Genomic DNA, 18885 nt, shown 5'->3' with positions numbered 1-18885 from the left:
CCCAGCACTTTGGGAGGCTAAGGTGGGCAGATCACCTGAGGTCAGGAGTTTGAGACCAGCCTGGCCAACATGGTGAAACCCTGTCTCTGCTAAAAATACAAAAATTAGCTCTGTGTGGTGCCAGGCGCCTGTAATCCCAGCTACTCAGAGGCTGAGGCAGGAGAATCTCTTGAACCCGGGAGGTGGAGGTTGCAGTGAGGTGAGATCATGCCATTGCACTCCAGCCTAATGAGACCCAGTCTAGGGGAACAGGGGGCAGGGTTAGGGGTAGTTAATAAGCACATCAGAAAATATTCCATTTCATACAAAAATATGTATTACACGTATTAAAATGGAATACTATATTTTACTTAACAAATTGGTAAAGCATTTTAAATAATGGAAACAACTTAAATGTCCACTGTTTAACTTATAGTGATTTTAAGGTGCTATTAACACTTTAATAACATAAAGAGGCCAGGCACGGTGGCTCACGCCAGTAACCCCAGCAGTTTGGGAGGCCAAGGCGGGCAGATCACCTGAGGTTAGGAGTTCGAGACCAACCTGACCAACATGGTGAAACCCCATCTCTAAAAAAATACAAAAACTAGTGGGACATGGTGGTACAGGCCTGTAATCCCAGCTACTTGGAAGGCTGAGGCAGGAGAATCTCTTGAACCCGAGAGGAGGAGGTTGCAGTGAGCTGACATCAGGCCATTGCACTCCAGCCTGGGTGAAAGAGCAAGATTTCCGTCTCAAAAAACAAACAAACAAAAAACCATAAAGAATGCTCATGCTATACTAATTGGAAAAAAGAACCTGTTAGAAAAAAACACAACCAATATTCTAATTTTGAAAACAAATTTATATGTCTGAATAGGTATAAAAATAACGGAAAGATATAAAGCAAAATGTTACCATTGATGAGCTCAGGGTTGTGAGATTATGGTAAATTTACTTTTGCTCTTTGTACTTTTCTGTTGTCTCCATTATGTACTAAAAATGTAACTCTTTTCTAATCAGGAAGAAATTAAGTGGCCGGGCGTGGTGACTCGCGCCTGTAATCCCAGCGCTTTGGGAGGCCAAGGCAGGCGGATCACTTGAAACCAGAAGCTAAAGACCAGCTTGGCCAATATGGGGGAAATCTTATCGCCACTAAAATACAAAAATTAGCCGGGCGTGGTGGCGCGCGCCTGTAATCCCAGCTAATCTGAAGACTGGGGCACGAGAATCGCTTGAACTTGGGAGGTGGAGGTTGCAGTGAGCCGATGTACTCATCGCTGTACTGCAGCCTGGGCGACAGAGTGAGACCCTGTCAAAAAAAGAAAAGAAAAGAAAAAAGAAAAAGAAAGAAAAAAGAAAGAGAAAGAGAGAGAAAAAGAAAAGAAAGAAAGAAAGAAAAAGAAAGAAAGAAAGAAAGAGAAAGAAAGAAAGAAAGAAAGAAAGAAAGAAAGAAAGAAAGAAAGANAAAAGAAGAAAGAAAGAAAGAAAGAAAGAAAGAAAGAAAGAAAGAAAGAAAGAAAGAAAGAAAGAAGAGAAGAGAAGAGAAGAGAAGAGAAGAGAAGAGAAGAGGGAGGGAGGGAAGGAAGGAGGGAAGGACGGACGGAAGTAAGGAGAAATTAGGCTATTCTACAAATGTGTGAAAAAGTTGGAAGAATGATGTTTTATTAGCCCTGAATCAAATTTATAATAGTATTGAACAAACTCTACAGTTTAGTACTCTTGAGACTTCAGGGTTTTATCCCAGCTATCACCTTCCCTTGGAGCTGGAGGAAAAGAGGGACCCAAAAATGAAACTGAAAAACACTCCAGCTAATCAAGAACTTGAATTGCTTGCAATTTGTGACTATGTTAAACAACATCTAAACAACATCATGTTCCTCTAAGTGCAAACAATACACGGGATGCTGGGGAGAGTGTGCGTTTACTTTCACAACAAAATGTTTTGGAGTAAAACTTCATTTTGAAATATAAAGATCTTTTGGACACAAGGCTATGTGTGAGCAAAACGGTAAGATGGTGGCATGACACCCCCTTGTGGTTTGCGCCGATTCCCGGTTCTGTGCTAGATACTAACTATTCTAGGATTTAAAAATGTCTCTACATTTCTTTGAACTGTAATTCGGACCATACTAGCATTCGTGAACATTAGCTTATTTGAGCTGAGTATGCACATAAAAATTAGGACGTCATAAAAACTGAGCCTCACAAACAAGCAAGCAGTGTCTCTTTCAAATTTAGCTTTATCTCCTGGGCGATGGTGAAGAGATTAAAGTCTGTGATTACTTTCCAGCGATTACTTTCCAGTTGATTAGCATGTGGTTATCAGAAAACGCAGTGGACATGAATAAAGAGACATCATTGCAGTCCTCACTATCCGCGTGACCTTGGGTACCTGATAATCCACGTGGCTCTCAGTCATCCTCTTAACCGTTTGAACCTCAGGGGCTTAGGCTACCAAATTGAATTAAGACCCAGTCTTTAGCTTCTCACACATTTACTTTTCTATTTTGTAAAATGTGACTAAAAACCTCAACTCATTATCAAAAGGATTGAATTAAACATATCACCACACTTGCACAGAGATCATTTATGGAACCATGTTCACAAATTTATTTATGCTCGCGTAATTTAATCATTTCCACAGCTGCTCAAAGCAAGTCAAAGTCGAGAAAGGACTTAAATCGTCGAGTCCAGTCCCCCTTAACTCCTCATTCATTCCACTATTTCTCGAGCCAAGGAATCGGGTGAAACCCAACACCGACTCGCAGTCTTCAGGTTTCACCCTCTTGCCCTGAGGGCAGCATCCCAGCCCTGGGTGGTTCTCTGGTGTGGCCTCAGTAAACCGTGACGCGGTCCTCGGCCTTTTTGTCCCCAACAGGCTGCTGGCACACTTTGGGATGTGAAATGCCATCTGCTTTGCCTAACCTGGGCAAGACCATTCGCGTCCTTTCCCTTGAGGAGCAGTGCGGGGAAAGTTGCCGCTGCGCGCCACGTTTCTCCCACTTCCCCAGGGCTCGAGGGGGCGCTGGAGGCGGGCGGGGGTAAATTCGCTGGCCGCCTGGCGTGGAGCAATCCTAGAGAGTGGGCTCACCCTCGGGGCTCGGGAGGGGCTCTTCCCCGCCCAGAAGGAGACTGCGGCGGCGCAAGGCCTCCGGCAGGGGGCGCGGGCCGCTGGGCGTTCCCCGGGGCTGCGGGTCGGTGGTCCCTCCCAGGCCGCGTGTGCGGTGCGTTGGCGCAGCCCGCTCCCTGCCCCCACCTCACCTCGTCACCTCCCCGCCCTCTCGGCGGGCCCCTGAGGTGCGCGGCGCAGGCGCGGACCGAGGCGGCCAAGGCAGTGCGGTCGCCGAGCCTACGCCGGGGACCCGGCGCGCAGGGCGTGGAGCGCGCGGGGAGGGAGAGGGGTGGGCCCAACACAGCGTCCGGGAGCGCTAGGGCCGGGGGAGCGCTAGGGCCGGAGCAGCGCTGCCCGCCACCGTGCGTCCGCGGGAAGGACCGCGCGGCCCCTCCGCCCGCGCTCCGGCACCTCGGCAGCCACCGCTTCAGAGCTGCGCGTGGGCCGGCCGGGCGGGCCCGGGGAGACTTGACTGGTGAGTATGAGGGAGGAGCGGGTGGGCCGGGCGCTGGACTGCTCCAGGGGACGCGGGCGTGCGGGCGCATCTTCCAACGGGAGAGGGCGGGAGAGACTGGAGCTCCCTTTACACGGAAACTCTGCCTTCGTTATATGGCGGGATGGCGTTCCCCTCCCCCATCCCGGTGGCAGTTCCACCCCCTGCGCAGGACGGCTTGGCCGGGCTCGCCTCGGCCCCCTACTGCCGTTGTCTTTACGGAACCTTTGGGGTCGGGGCTTGGGAGTCTCCTCGGCGCCGACTTCTGGGCCCGGGCGAGGCTGGTGCGTGGCGCCGGGGTGGAGGCAGCTAAGTCCCGGGGACTCCTGCCGTGCGCTTCCGACTGGCATTTGTCTGGCTGCGTCCGGGCTCGGTACGCCCCTCGGTCCTCACTGGCGCTGCGGCCCTGCCCGGCGGCTTCGTGACCTCCGGCAGCGAATCCCCGGGCTCGCGCAAAGAGTTGTAGCCGCGGAGAGCAGGCGTCGATGCTGGCGCCCAAAGCCTCCAGCCGAGAGTCGCTCCACTCATTACAGTGCTTAGAAACCCTTTTTTGGTTTTGTTTTTAAGTACTGCCTAGGGAAACGAGTAATTTGAAGCAGTTTATACTTTTTTTTTTTTTTGCAAAGAGAAAGATTTATGCCGGACTGAAAAATAGCGAATCAAGTATTGAGTGACCGTGTGGTATTGCAGTAAAGACTGCCTCCACGTTGGACGTGTAGTGGATTCTAGTTCAGGCTTTCCTGCAACATGTTTTGTTTCCATTCTTTACAATTTAAAGCGTATACTTATTTTAATGAGAACGAAAAAGAAAGCTTAACTCTTTTTAAACTCGTTAAAAATGGAGTTATTTACTGTAAAGACATCTTATACCAATTAGGAAGAAAGACTACACATTGCATGAAAAGCCTTTTAAAATGTTTATCTGTTTGATAATTGCTGACTACCTGTTGTATGTATTGTATTTTGTGCATAGACATTCTTGTTGGTTGAAAAAAATGACAGGTGGAAAGATGTTGGTTTCTAGGTGATATAAAGTTTTTAAAACATTTTTCTGATTTTCCTGCAGTGACACGTGTTACATATGTCGTTTGTATTTCGGGGGTAGGGGGGAACTGTGTGATAAGTTGCTTGTGATTCAGAATCTTCCTGCTAAGAAGACTAGTGGGCAAATGTTTCTGATGTCCTTGAGTAAAAAGCTAAGTTTTTTCAAGGCTGTTATGCACACAAAAGGCACATAAAAATGTTTGCTAAAATGAAGGATGGTTAGCATTTTTGATCTTGAATAGGCATCTCACCATCGTGCTGAAAGGAAGTCCGATGTACATTTGGATATTGTTCCGCCCTAAGTAGGAGTCAAACCCTTCCTGATCCGTGTGCCTACTCCTCTCAACTAACAGCCTGAATCCAGGCCAGCTTGCAACGTTAATTTTAATACCACCCTTGGTTTTCTTTTCTTACTTTTATTCTTCAAGTTCTAAAGAACTTGAGATACATTCTGAAATAACAAGAGACTACTTAACATGTTCGTCTGACGGTTTTCAGTGTTCTCCCTGATACTTTTAGAGTATTTAGAACGTGAAGTGTGAAGCTTTGGGCTATATGAATCCTGGAAGTGTACAAAAGAGGTATTAATAAGTCTTGAAATTTTAGTTTATTACATAAAGATAGTAATAGCTCTTTTTTTAAATTTTGAGTGCAGTGAATTGAGATGGTTACTCAAGGAACAATTGTTTACATTGCTAGGTGAGGCATTTTGGGTTTTTTTTGGTTTTGTTTTTTTTGTTGTTGTTGTTGTTGTTTTTTTGAGATGGAATTTCGCTCTTGTTGCCCAGGCTGGAGGACAATGATGTGATCTAGGCTCACCACCACCTCCGCCTTCCGGGTTCAAGCGATGCTCATGCCTCGGTCTCCCAAGTAGCTGGGATTACAGGCATGCGCCACCATGCCCGGCTAATTTTGTATTTTCAATCGAGAGGGGGTTTCTCCATGTTGGTCATGCTAGTCTTGAACTCCCGACCTCAGGTGATCTGCCCAACTCGGCCTCCCAAAGTGCTGGGATTACAGGTGTGAGCCACCGTGCCTGGCGAGGTGAGGCATTTTAAATATTGGTATCATTTCTGTACATTTCATGGTTATCGGTTTCTCTAGGCTATTCCCTTTCCCTTCTCCCTTCTCCCTTCTTAGCTACCTGGTAGCTAAGAACTGGAAGCAAGATGTACATGCATTTCATCTCTGGTTCTCCCACTTATTAGTTGACTTAACTTTCACTAAGGCTGTTTCCATATCAGTAAAAATGTAAATGGGTTTGTTAGTAACTCCTCCATGTACCTCACAGGACCATTTTGAAGATGAAGTAGAATAAAGATTAGGAAAATGCTTAATAAACTGAAAAAGCACTATCTTAATAAACTGAAAAAGCACTATTCCTTGCTGTATTGTTATCAGTTTAGTGCTGCTATACCCAGAACTTAGCGAAGCAGCAAAAATGGTATGTGCACCTCAACTAGAGCACTTGTCATGTGTATCACCTTGATGTTAAGAGCATTATAGGCGGCACGGTGGCTCATTCCTGTAATCCCAGCACTTTGGGAGGCCGAGGTGGGCAGATCACTTGAGGTCAGGAGTTCAAGACCAGCCTGGCTAACATGGTGAACCCCCGTCTCCACTAAAAATACAAAAATTAGCTGGGTGTGCTGGCGGGCGCTTGTAATCCCAGCCACTCAGGAGGCTGAAGCAGGAGAATCACTTGAGCTGGGGAGGCAGAGGTTGCAGTGAGCCAAGATCGCATCACTGCACTCCAGCCTGGGTGACAGAGCAAGACTCTGTCAAATAAATAAATAGATTGATAAATAAAATTGAGTAAACCTTTATTCAAATCCCAACCCCAGCATTTACTGAGTGTCTAGCTTTGACTTTGCTGTGCCTCAGTTTCCTCATCAATAGCAGGAAGTAAATGATTTTGAGAGGGTGATGTGAAATGTGCATCTCATACGATTACATAGGATTAAATGAGATAAAGTATGTTCACAGCCTGGTACATAATTGGTGGTCAGTAAATTATTATCACTTTTACTTTCTTTTTTTTTGTTTTGTTTTGTTTTTTTGTTTCTGAGAGGGAGTCTTGCTCTGTTACCCAGGCTGGAGTACAGTGGCGTGATGTCAGCTCACTGCAGCCCTCCACCTCCCGGGTTCAAGCGATTCTCCTGCCTTAGCCTCTTGAGTAACTAGGATTGCAGGTGTGCACCATCACACCCAGCTGATTTTTGTATTTTTAGCAGAGACAGGATTTCACCATGTTGGCCAGGTTGGTCTTGATCTCTTGACCTGGGGTGATCCACCCACCTCGGCCTCCCAAAGTGCTGGAATTATATGCGTGAGCCAACGTGCCCAGCCACTTTTATTTCTTAAATAAATAATTTGTAAGGACTGTAACAGTTTAAAGTTTATAATTTGGGCCAGGCAAGGTGACTCACACCTGTAATCCCAGCACTTTGGGAGGCCGAAGTGGGCGGATCACCTGAGGTCAGGAGTTTGAGACCAGCCTGGCCAACATGGTGAAACCCCATCTCTGCTAAATATACGAAAATTAGCCCCGTGTGGTGCCACGCGCCTGTAATCCCAGCTACTTGGGAGACTGAGGCAGGAGAATCGCTTGAACCCAGGAGGCTGAGGTTGCAGTGAGCTGAGCTCGAACCATTGCACTCCAGCCTGGGTGACGAGCAAAACTCCATCTCAAAAACAAAAAAAAAGTTTATAATTTGATTTGCTTTCATTATGCTTGCTTTCCTTGTGGATGAATAAATACAGATTCATATTTTTATTTTGGTATCAAAAGATTTAACTATAGGTCAGTTGTGAGACTGTCTCAAAAAAAAACTGTAGAATGAATCATTTCAAAGAAATGTGGAAATTTACATATAATCACATTTATCAATATATAGTTTTTAGTATGTAGTACATTATTTTCAAAATAATGTATCTTAATTAGTTCTGTATAACTTTCCAGTTGATTAAAGATCTGGTACCATTGTATTATGCAGTACCAGAAATGACCTATATTTTTTGCTTACTAACTTCTTTCATGTTTTACTTACAGGCATTTTTTTACCATCTACAGAAACTTATTATAATTCATTTTTCCTCACTCCAGCAGTAAGAATTACACCAAGTAAGTGGACTGTATTGAAACTAATTAATTTTATAAGTTAATGAGAATTTAATTGGACAATGGTTGCTGCACCTGTTGTGTTCTCAGTGGAACGTTGAATGTGACCTCATAAATAGGAAAATGATTTTTTTCTTGAAAATTATTTATATTCTGATCTATGTGATGAGTACTTTTTTCTGGAAGCCAGGAGGCCAGTACATATTTGTGGTGATATTTTTTTTTTAAAGGAAATGTCTCCACCTTTAGCTTGAAAACTACGTGAAAATATTTCCAATGGTAGGAATTGTGCCTATAAAACTCCTAATGTGGTGCCATAGGCACAATGTTTCTTTTTTTATATATACACAAAATGACTTAAGCATTTGATTTATTGTAATTATCCAGTTCTCACAATTTATATCAACATTTGAAAAATAATTTTTTAACCTCTGTAAGAAAGAAAACAGAAATCAGTTTCTGCCTTGAAACCTGATTGGAAAACAATCTGAAATACAAACAGAGGCATTGTTTAACATTTTTGTTATACCATAGATTTTCAAGTGGCTCACATATTTGTTATTGCCAGTAAATTCTTCAGTTAGAATTTTTATAATGGCATTAACAGTTGTTATTTGTAACATATTTGTTAATTTTTTTTTTCATTTTTTAGATTGAAAAGATATGAATGAGTATCCTAAAAAAAGAAAAAGGAAGACTCTACACCCTTCTCGTTATTCAGGTCAGCATGTAATTAATTTATTTTGAAGTTGGGTATGGATTAATTCCCACAAAATTATATTCTCATCCATTTTCTCCTGAGTGATCAGATAAGACTTAAGTATCTGGGTCAATTTTTAGGTAAAAGAACAGTTTAAATACGTTCTCTGAATATATATTCCTTATTGTCTGCCATGTGCTAGGCACACATAAGAACTTTACAGACATTATTTTATTCCTCACAACTCTATGGGTTATAAGTACTTAAAATTAGATAGCCAAGGTTATTTACTTATATAGCATAATTGGGATTTGCATGTCTGATTCCTAAGCTGTGCTTAAGACACAGTAATGACAACCTTTGTAGAAAATATTTTACATTATTGGGGAAAAAAGACTTTATCCTCTCTATTACTTTTGGAAATGTAAACTTTCATTCATTCTGAATGTGTAATTTTATTTATTTATTTTTTTTAGACATTGTCTCACTCTATAGCCTAGGCTGGAGTGCAGTGGCATGATGTCAGCTCACTGCAACCTCTGCCTCCTGGGTTCAAGTGATGATTCTCCTGCCTCAGCCTCCCAAATAGCTGGGATTACAGGCGTGTACCACCGCACCCAGCTAATTTTTTGTATTTTTAAAGTAGAGATGGAGTTTCACCATGCTGGCCAGGCTGGATGACTGTGTAATTTTAGATCCTTTGATTGAGGTTGGCTCTGCTGTGTTGGCAGTATAAGGGGTCTTTGTGGCCGTCTCTCATACACCTTGTATACATTTACTTGGGACCATCTCAGTCTTACCTATTAGTCTACCCAGCCTACACATTCTTCATTTCTGAAGAAATTAATCCTAGTATACTGCTTACTGGCCCTTCTTATACAAGACTTGAAATGACTATATTCAGAAGCCCTAAGTGGTCCTCAGCATTTCCCCTATGTAATAACCTTTCTCTGCATGACATGGCACACCTTCCTGGTGTTTATTTCACTGTTTTGTGCAGTTAATACAGTGTTTATCATATATTTTTATTTTGTGTGATTCTGAGTATAAAACAAATGTATCCTTGTGTATTTCAAAGTTGTTACGTTTTAAAGTATGTAATTTGTGGTTCTTTCAAAGTCCAATGTCAGTATCAGATCTGAAATATAAAAGCTTTAAAAGTTGAAAATATATAGTATTTTCATTACAGATACTGTAACATTAAGAACATCTGTGTATGTTAGATAACGGGAAGTTTCTCATTAAATGTGTATGTTTACTGTGCTTGAAATATTTTTCATTTTGTTTTATGTTCAGATTCCTCTGGAATAAGCAGAATTGCAGATGGATTCAATGGAATTTTCTCTGATCATTGTTACAGTGTCTGTTCTATGAGACAGCCAGATTTAAAATATTTTGACAACAAAGGTATATCTAATATTTTTGAAAATATGTTTCTTTAAACTGCTTTTACATTTTTTATTCCTTACTTGAAAATGTGGCTAAAATGTGGATTGATGATTTCAAAACAGACAAGTCTTTGAAATTTGTTACAATGTAAGAAAGCAAAGTTGTATTTTTTTAAGAAAGCAAGTAATTTTAATTCTTCCTTTTTTTTTTTTTTGAGATGGAGTCTCACTTTCTCGCCCAGGCTGGAGTGCAGCAGCGTGATCTCGGCTCACTGCAACCTCTGCCTCCCGGGTTCAAGCGATTCTCCTGCCTCAGTCTCCTGAGTAGCTGGGGTTACAGGAGCGCGCCACCACACTCAGCTCATTTTTGTATTTTTAGTAGAAACAGGGTTTCACCATGTTGGTCAGGCTGGTCTCAAATTCCTGACCTCATGAACTGCCAGCCGTAGACTCCCAAAGTGCTGGGATTACAGGCGTGAGCCACTGTGCCCGGCTATAATTTTAACTTTTCACATTATTTCTGATATATAAATAAAAAAGTGTACTCTCGTAAGTCCATTTTTTTGAAGGGAGTAGGGTTGCGGGGAGACAGTCTTCATTCTGTCACCCATGCAGACATGTCTCACTCCATGGATTATGGCTCACTGCATTCTTGACCTCTTGAACTAAAGCATTCCTCCCACTCAACCTTTTGAGTAGCTGGGACTACAGGCATGCACAACGATGCCTGGCTAATTTTTAAAATTTTTTTGTAAAGACAGGGTCTTGCTGTGTTGCCCAGGCTGGTCTTGAACTCCTGGCGTCAAGCAGTCCTCCTATGTTGGCCTCACAGAGTGCTGAGCCACGGCTCTCAGTCCTAAATCCACTTTAGTTGGTTAGGAATTGGTGGCAAAGCAGGCGTGACTCAGAGTTGGGAGTATTTATCTTGAAAGGTTAAGAATAGTGTTAGACACAGTTCTACTCAGCTATACCACATAGTGTGGAAGAAAAGAACAGAGGTTGATTTGGTATTTTTCAATCTTGGATCTTCTATTGGCTCCTCTGTTCTAGAGCATTGGTGAACGATAACAATTTACAACTTGCACTTAAACTTCTTCTGCAACCAGATTGTCCCAGTTCCCTTGAGCTCCCGTTACAGGCACAGAAATACAAATTACAAAAATCATGTGGAGTTGGAGACATCAGTATGAATTCATGTTTAGCTTACTATGGATTCAGATGGCTACATACAGAATGCTTGTAGATATGTGTGTGTGTGTATATATATATGGTACTGTACACACACACACTTTTTGCTCTGTTAGCTGAGAGGGCCTAAAAGAAATGACACCCAGAAGCAGTGAGCATGAGCACATTGAGTGCCCAGGTCTTGGTTTCTAATGCCATTCTTTAGTGAAAAGAACTAGGCCTCCTTGGAAAAATGGCTGATTCTAGGTCTGGAGCAGGAAATATACAAGATGAACCTGGAGCATTTTGTAGTGCCGGAAAATAGGAAAAGTACTTAAAAAAACCCAAACACACGCACTTGACAGGGGCATGCTAAAGGAGCACAAGTCAAAGAGCTCCCAGTAGCTAAAACTGAAACCTATTTGAGGACAAAAAATTATAACCCAGAGTATAAAGTATCCATGAATTCATGCTGTTATAAATTATTAAATAGGGGAGAAGAGGCAAATCTGTGCAGAAAAATTCCAAATTATTAGACTTAACCAAAAGGCCAAGAAAACAATAAAACTCCAGATTATTTATGTAGCTACTCCTCCCTTTAGGAGATGGAATGTAAGTCTGTACTCCTTAACATGGACTGCACATAGTGACTTCTTACAAAGGGTAAAGTATGGAAAATAAAAGCACAACTTTAGGCCAGGCGCGGTGGCTTACGCCTGTAATCCCAGCACTTTGGGAGGCTGAGGTGGGTGGATCACCTGAGGTCAGGAGTTCGAGACCAGCCTTAACATGGAGAAACCCCGTCTCTACTAAAAATACAAAATTAGCCAGGCGTGGTGGTGCATGCATGTAATCCCAGCTGCTCGGGAGGCTGAGGCAGGAGAATTGCTTGAACCTGGGAGGCGGAGGTTGCGGTGACCTGAGATGACGCCATTGCACTCCAGCCTGGGCAACAAGAGCAAAACTCTATCTCAAAAAAAAAAAAAGGACAACTTTACAGTGTTGAAACCTGATAAATACTTAGGCAGGTGATCAAGATCAACATCAACAACCATAAATCATATTGATAGTATGTACCCTTAATAAGAAGTGATGAAAATGGCAATTTACCTCTGGTCTATCTCCCAGTAACCCGTAATTCCAGCCTAATCATTTAAAAAAAAGAAAGCAACAAATTCCATTAGCAAGGCATCCTACAGAATACCTGATTAGTACTCCTCAAGGAGTGAGAAACTGCCATAGCCAACAATAGTCTAGAGAGACATGGCACCTTAATGGAATGTGGTATCCTGGAACAGAAAAGGGATATTAGGTTAAAAACTAAGGACATCTAGATGGCTTTATTAATAAGATATCAGTATTGGTCATTAATTTTAACAAATGTGCCATACTAATGTTAGATGTCAGTAGTGGAGAAACTGGGATACATGGGACCTCTCCATACTATCCTCTCAGATTTTTCTGTAATTCTAAAACTATTGTAAAAAATAAAGTCTATTTTAAGAAAACATGATGGATGGGCTGGGTGTGGTGGCTCATGCCTATAATCCCAGGTCTTTGGGAGGCCAAGGTGGGAGGATCACTTGAGGCCAGGAGTTCAAGACCAGGCTGGACAACATAGCAAGACCCCATCTCAAAAAACAAGAATTACCCAGGCTTGGTGGTGCATGCCTGTAGTCCTAGCTACTCAGGAGGCTGAGGCTGAAGGGTCACTTGAGCCCAAGAGTTTGAGGCTTCAGTGAGTGAGGCACAATCATGCCACTGTACTCCAGCCTTGGTAGACAGAGCAAAACTTGCTCCTTCGCAAAATATTGAAGCCCAATTTTCTCTATTAACCTGTATTTCAGTTTCCCCGTGCTACCTTTGAAACACTGGCGCTGACTTGCGGGTATAAAGACTTACTGAAATTCAGTAATTTAAACTTAAAATCCTAAGAAACTTCAAAAAGTGTAACCTAGTTCAAATGGGGCATCATTTCTAAAGCATTTGCTTGTTTGAGCAGATTTTCTGTGTCTGAGGTATATAGATAATTTTCTTTTTGTGACTAAATCCAAGTCTTAGTTCCTGTTGGAATTCAAAATTGTATTTAAAAATTGATGCTTCGTTCTATAATTAATGCTTTGATTATATAAATAATAAGTATTCTTCCAACTTCCTTTTTACAGATGATGATTCTGATACCGAGACATCAAATGACTTGCCAAAATTTGCAGATGGAATCAAGGCCAGAAACAGAAATCAGAACTACCTAGTTCCCAGTCCTGTACTTAGAATTCTAGACCACACTGCCTTTTCTACAGGTTGGGGAACTAATTAATAGCATTGATACATTTTGTATTGGTGAATTTTTAAAAAAGTGCATGCAATAAATTTCTTTTTGCCCAGTTGTATTTCACAGATCTTATTTAGTTATAGTCATATAATAGGTTTGTTTTATTCTTCAGAAAAATCTGCTGATACTGAAATTTGTGATGAAGAGTGTGACTCACCTGAATCAGTCAACCAGCAAACCCAAGAGGAGAGTCCTATAGAAGTTCACACTGCTGAAGATGTTCCAATTGCTGTAGAAGTGCATGCGATTTCTGAGGATTATGATATAGAGACAGAAAACAATTCCTCTGAGAGTCTCCAAGACCAAACTGATGAAGAACCACCAGCTAAACTTTGTAAAATTCTTGACAAGAGCCAAGCTTTGAATGTGACTGCCCAGCAGAAATGGCCTTTACTGAGAGCTAATAGCAGTGGCCTCTATAAATGTGAACTTTGTGAGTTTAACAGCAAATATTTTTCTGACTTAAAGCAGCATATGATCCTGAAGCATAAACGTACTGATTCAAATGTGTGTCGAGTGTGCAAGGAAAGTTTCTCTACCAATATGCTTCTGATAGAACATGCCAAACTACATGAAGAGGATCCCTACATTTGTAAATACTGTGATTATAAGACAGTAATTTTTGAGAACCTCAGCCAGCACATTGCAGACACCCATTTTAGTGATCACCTCTATTGGTGTGAACAGTGTGATGTACAGTTCTCCTCAAGCAGTGAACTCTACCTACATTTCCAGGAGCATAGCTGTGATGAACAGTACTTGTGTCAGTTCTGTGAACATGAAACTAATGATCCAGAAGACTTGCATAGCCATGTGGTAAATGAGCATGCATGTAAATTAATAGAGTTAAGTGATAAGTATAACAATGGAGAACATGGACAGTATAGCCTCTTAAGCAAAATTACCTTTGACAAATGTAAAAATTTCTTTGTATGTCAAGTATGTGGTTTTCGGAGTAGACTTCATACGAATGTTAACAGGCATGTTGCTATTGAACATACTAAAATTTTTCCTCATGTTTGTGATGACTGTGGGAAAGGCTTTTCAAGTATGCTAGAATATTGCAAGCATTTAAATTCACATTTATCTGAAGGGATTTATTTATGTCAATATTGTGAATATTCAACAGGACAAATTGAAGATCTTAAAATTCATCTAGATTTCAAGCACTCAGCTGACTTACCTCATAAATGTAGTGACTGCTTGATGAGGTTTGGAAACGAAAGGGAATTAATAAGTCACCTTCCAGTCCATGAGACAACTTGATTATTCTCTTTAACTTACAGAAAGTTTAAAATAATAAATTCAGCCTTTTTTTGGAGATGATTAAATGGATGATTGTAAACACAACTTATGAAATTTGCCTTTAACAGGTAACTTTTGTAAATTATAAAATTTTATTGGCATTCCTCCATTTTCAGTATATAAATATATCTTTAATGTGGTATTTTCAATTGCGTGATAGTTTGTAGTTTTAACCACTCCTGGTGACTGTCATCCTGTTTCTTGCATGTGCTCGATTTCATGAATTGAAAAGAAACAAATGTATTGAAATGAGCTGCAGTTTTTCTTCCTTAACCGTGGGTGCTAGTAACTTTTTCTTTTTAAAACTCAAGACAATATTAGTTTTTTTGTGTATGAAGTCATTAAATTATTACACGACTAGAACTAAAATGCAACATACAATTAAGTCCACGGATACTCTCATTAATAAGAAATAACACTAAGAAGCCACTGTTATTACAGGAAGAAAAGATTTGGTTTTCATGGCAGTCTGTTTTTTAAAAAAAATTTTTTTGAGCCCCCGTCTATTGTTGAATATTTTAAGATGGGATGAGGGAGGAACTAATAAGGGCTTACACAATAATAAATAACTATCATAACTCATTCGTAACTTGATGTTTCATTTTCTGTTGAGGAACCATAAATTCATGCACAGACTTAATATTTTTTTCCTTAGAGGCGGTCTCGTTCTGTTGTCTAGGATGGAGTGCAGTGGTTGATCACAGCTCCCAGGCAGTAGTCTCCCAGGCTCAAGCAATCCTCCCACTTCAGCCTCCTGCATAGCTAGGACTACAGGCATGTGGCACCATGCCCGCTGTTTTTAAATTTCTTATAGAGATGAGATCTCGCTATGTTGCCCAGGCCAGTCTCAAGCTCCTGGACTCAAGCAGTCCTCCCACCTTGGCCTTCCAGATCACTGGGATTATAGGCATGAGCCATTATGCCGACTCTTGCCCAAATCTCTGACGTCAAATTGTTTATTGACAGAAAACCCACTGAAGTATTTAATGTAAAGTTAGGAAGATCTGGGAGATACGGGTTGCTGGCATGAAAATGTATAGCTTAACAATATTTGTTTGTCAATAAAATGATAAATTAGCATCGATATTAGTTCCCATGGCTGCCATAACAAATTACTACGAACTGAGTTGCCTAGCAGAAATTTATGGTCTCTCAGTTGTGGAGGCCAGACTTTCAAAATGGAGTTACTGGCAGAGTTGGTTCCTTCTGAGGGTTGTAGGGGAAGGATCTGTTTCAGGTCTGTCCTTGGCTTGTAGATGGATAGTCTCATGTTAACATGGTGTTCTCCCTGTGTGCGAGTCTGTCCCCAAATTTCCCCCCCTTTTTTTTTTTCTTTTTTAATTTTTTGAGATGGAATTTCACTCTTGTCACCCAGGCTGGAGTACAGTGGCGCAATCCCAGCTCATTGCAACCTCCGCCTCCCGGGTTCAAGTGATTCTTCTGCCTCAGCTTCCCGAGTAACTGGGATTACAGGCGCCAGCTGGGCTAATTTTGTATTTTTAGTAGAGACGGGGTTTCACCGCATTGGTCAGGCTGGTTTCAAATTCCTGACTTCAGGTGATCCATCGGCCTCAGCCTTCCAAAGTGCTGGGATTACAGGCATGAGCCACCGCGCTGGGCCAAATTTCCTCTTTTTATAAGGACTCCAGTCATATTGGATTAGGGCCCCTCCCAACATCTTTTTAACTTGAAGAACTGATCTTCAAATAACGTCATATTCTAAGGTGCTGAGGTTTAAGACTTCAACATATGAATTTGGGAGAGAACATAATTCAGTAGCAGAGTCTGAAACAGTACAAAGAAGACAGAATTATGTGTATCATTGCTCTCAAATTTAACAAGCACTGCTAACAATACTATTTTTTAGGTTTATTGATACAAGTGGAAGATCAATTTGTGACCAATGGTTTTCCTACTTCAAGAATTTAGTCTGTTTTGACAATGGTGGCTGCAAGTATTCTTAGAAGGTATTATTTTTATCCCGACTATTTTGTTGTATGTGCATACCTGTTCCTAGCAACTCACATTCCATCTAATTATAACATTCCTGTTAGGGCTGATACAAATGTTTCTCATAAGACTTAAAAGTGTAGCAGTTTAAATTGTAAGATAACCTTAGAAAGCATCTGGTCTAAAGCCTCTAGTTTTCTAAGTTTCTTGCAGAAATAGAAATGTAGGTCACTATGAGGCCAATTACATATAACCAGTTATGGCATATGGGAGTGGGATCCAGGTTATCTGGTTTACAGTCTAGTGATGGTTCCATTACACTATGCTACATAAACCTAATCTTTGTCCCTCGGATGTTTTTTGTGACTACCTAACAATTAACCTAGTTCTTGATAATTTTGTTTTTATGCTTTTTATACATCTAGCTCCAGGAATTAGATTTTCAGAAAAACACCTTAAGTAATGTCTTGGTTTGTTTGTTTTTTTAAAATCTATTTGCTGCTTTACATTTTGATCAAGTGTTAGTAATTGAAAAGAATGTGGGCCGGGAGTGGTGGCTCATGCCTGTAATCCCAGCACTTTAGATCACGAGGTCAGGAGATCCAGACCGCCCTGGCTAATACAGTGAAACCCCATCTCTACTAAAAATACAAAAAAATTAGCCGGGCGTGGTGGTGGGTACCTGTAGTCCCAGCTGCTTGGGAGGCTGAGGCAGGAGAATGGCGTGAACCTGGGAGGCAGAGCTTGCAGTGAACCAAGATCGTGCCACTGTACTCCAGCCTGGGTGACTCCATCTCAAAAAGAAAAGAGAAGAAAAGAAAAGATTGCAATGCAGCTACTCAAAGAGACATAAATCCAAGTTTCAGAACCATAAAATTTTGTACTTTATTTTTTTTTTGAGACAGAGTCTTGCTCTGTCGCCCAGGCTGGAGTGCAGTGGCGTGATCTTGGCTCACAGCAACCTCCACCTCCCAGGTTCAAGCAGTTCTCCTGCCTTAGCCTCCCAAGTAGCTAGGATTACAGGCGTGTGCCACCACGCCCAGCTAATTTTTGTGTTTTTAGTAGACATGGGATTTCACCATGTTGACCAGGCTCGTCTTGAACTCCTGACCTCTTGTGATCTGCCCACCTGGATCTCCTAAAATGCTAGGATTAGAGGCGTGAGCCACCGTGTCCAGCATAATTTTGTACTTTTTGATGAATCTGCAGCTTAAGGACCTATCCCAATGACAGTTTGTCCCACAAAACCTTTTTGCCTTGGCCGTTTTCAAATCAATGATTGACCATAAATTGCTTGAAGTAGTTGGTCTTTATTTATTTATTATTATTATTTTTTGAGATGGAGCCTCCCTCTGTCACCCAGGCGAGAATGCAGTGACGTGATCTCGGCTCACTGCAACCTCCACCTCCCAGGTTTAAGCAATTCTGCCGCAGCCTCCCGAGTAGCTGGGATTACAGGCATCTACCACTACACCCAGCTAATTTTTGTATTTTTAGTAGAGATGGGGTTTCACCATCTTGGCCAGGCTGGTCTTGAACTCCTGACCTTGTGATCCACCCACCTCGGCCTCCCAAAGTGCTGGGATTACAGGTGTGAACCACCGTGCCCAGCCAGTCTTTTAACTTAATGAACTTCAGAAAAACAAACCTACCTAAAAAAATTAACACTCCTACTTTTGTTGTTGTAGTTTTTAACTTCAGAGACAGACATTTTCACTGTATTCTTGTGACTTGCACCACAATTCAAGTCTGAGATTACATGACTGATGATGTTTATTAACACTTCAGTAGAAGGTTCTGGGCAGCAGTGAACAGTAGTGACAGGTCATTATTGTTTTTCTTGCTGTTTTAAATCTTCATCTTACAATGAGTTATTTTGAAATTCCAAAACATTTCCCTGTATTCCAGAAATTGAAAATGGTTGTTCACTAAAAAGCCTCTTCCTGCTTGTAAATTTGCCAGTTTTACTGTTTTAAATCACCTTTCTTACATTTCTCTGAATTGCATATTGTTTGTCAATTTCATAGTTTCTCTAATCCATTGTTTGCTGAATTGTTGCAGGCTTTTTTTTTTTTAATAGACTAGCACTAATCCAAATTCTTAAATCTGATTTACAAAGCATTGAATTACTTAATCCTGGCACTTTTTCACTTTTCTTGTATGTCTTACTACCTTTTACAAGAGACTTAGTATATTTTCCAAGCTGCTGTGTTAATTTTTTAATGGAATTTTGATGCCTAAAAAGACCATGTGTTGGCTGGGTGCGATGGCTCATGCCTGTAATCTCAGCA

The 18885-nt window shown here is 41.4% G+C and overlaps 1 protein-coding gene across 4 annotated transcripts; it reads left to right on the top strand.

Moving 5' to 3' along the window:
* The first annotated feature begins 3229 nt into the window (after window positions 1–3229).
* On the top strand, window positions 3230–15217 carry ZNF639 (zinc finger protein 639). Of its 4 annotated transcripts, none has more exons than XM_025377919.1 (6): window positions 3230–3569; window positions 7684–7755; window positions 8405–8473; window positions 9749–9859; window positions 13173–13307; window positions 13452–15217. In XM_025377919.1, the coding sequence occupies exons 3-6, from the start codon at window positions 8416–8418 to the stop codon at window positions 14603–14605; spliced, it is 1458 nt and encodes a 485-aa protein (XP_025233704.1). In that variant the 5' UTR covers window positions 3230–3569; window positions 7684–7755; window positions 8405–8415; the 3' UTR covers window positions 14606–15217. The 4 variants fall into 4 exon arrangements, with proteins under 4 accessions (XP_025233704.1, XP_025233706.1, XP_025233707.1 ...); XM_025377921.1 differs by lacking the exon at window positions 3230–3569 and adding an exon at window positions 5540–5675; XM_025377922.1 differs by lacking the exon at window positions 3230–3569 and having other exon boundaries at window positions 7243–8031.
* The last annotated feature ends 3668 nt before the right edge of the window (window positions 15218–18885 follow it).

The sequence above is a fragment of the Theropithecus gelada genome, chromosome 2 (assembly GCF_003255815.1).
Source record: "Theropithecus gelada isolate Dixy chromosome 2, Tgel_1.0, whole genome shotgun sequence".
Lineage (NCBI taxonomy): Eukaryota > Metazoa > Chordata > Mammalia > Primates > Cercopithecidae > Theropithecus > Theropithecus gelada.
The sequence above is the reverse complement of the archived record's forward strand: the minus strand, read 5'-3'. Positions and strand labels throughout refer to the sequence as shown.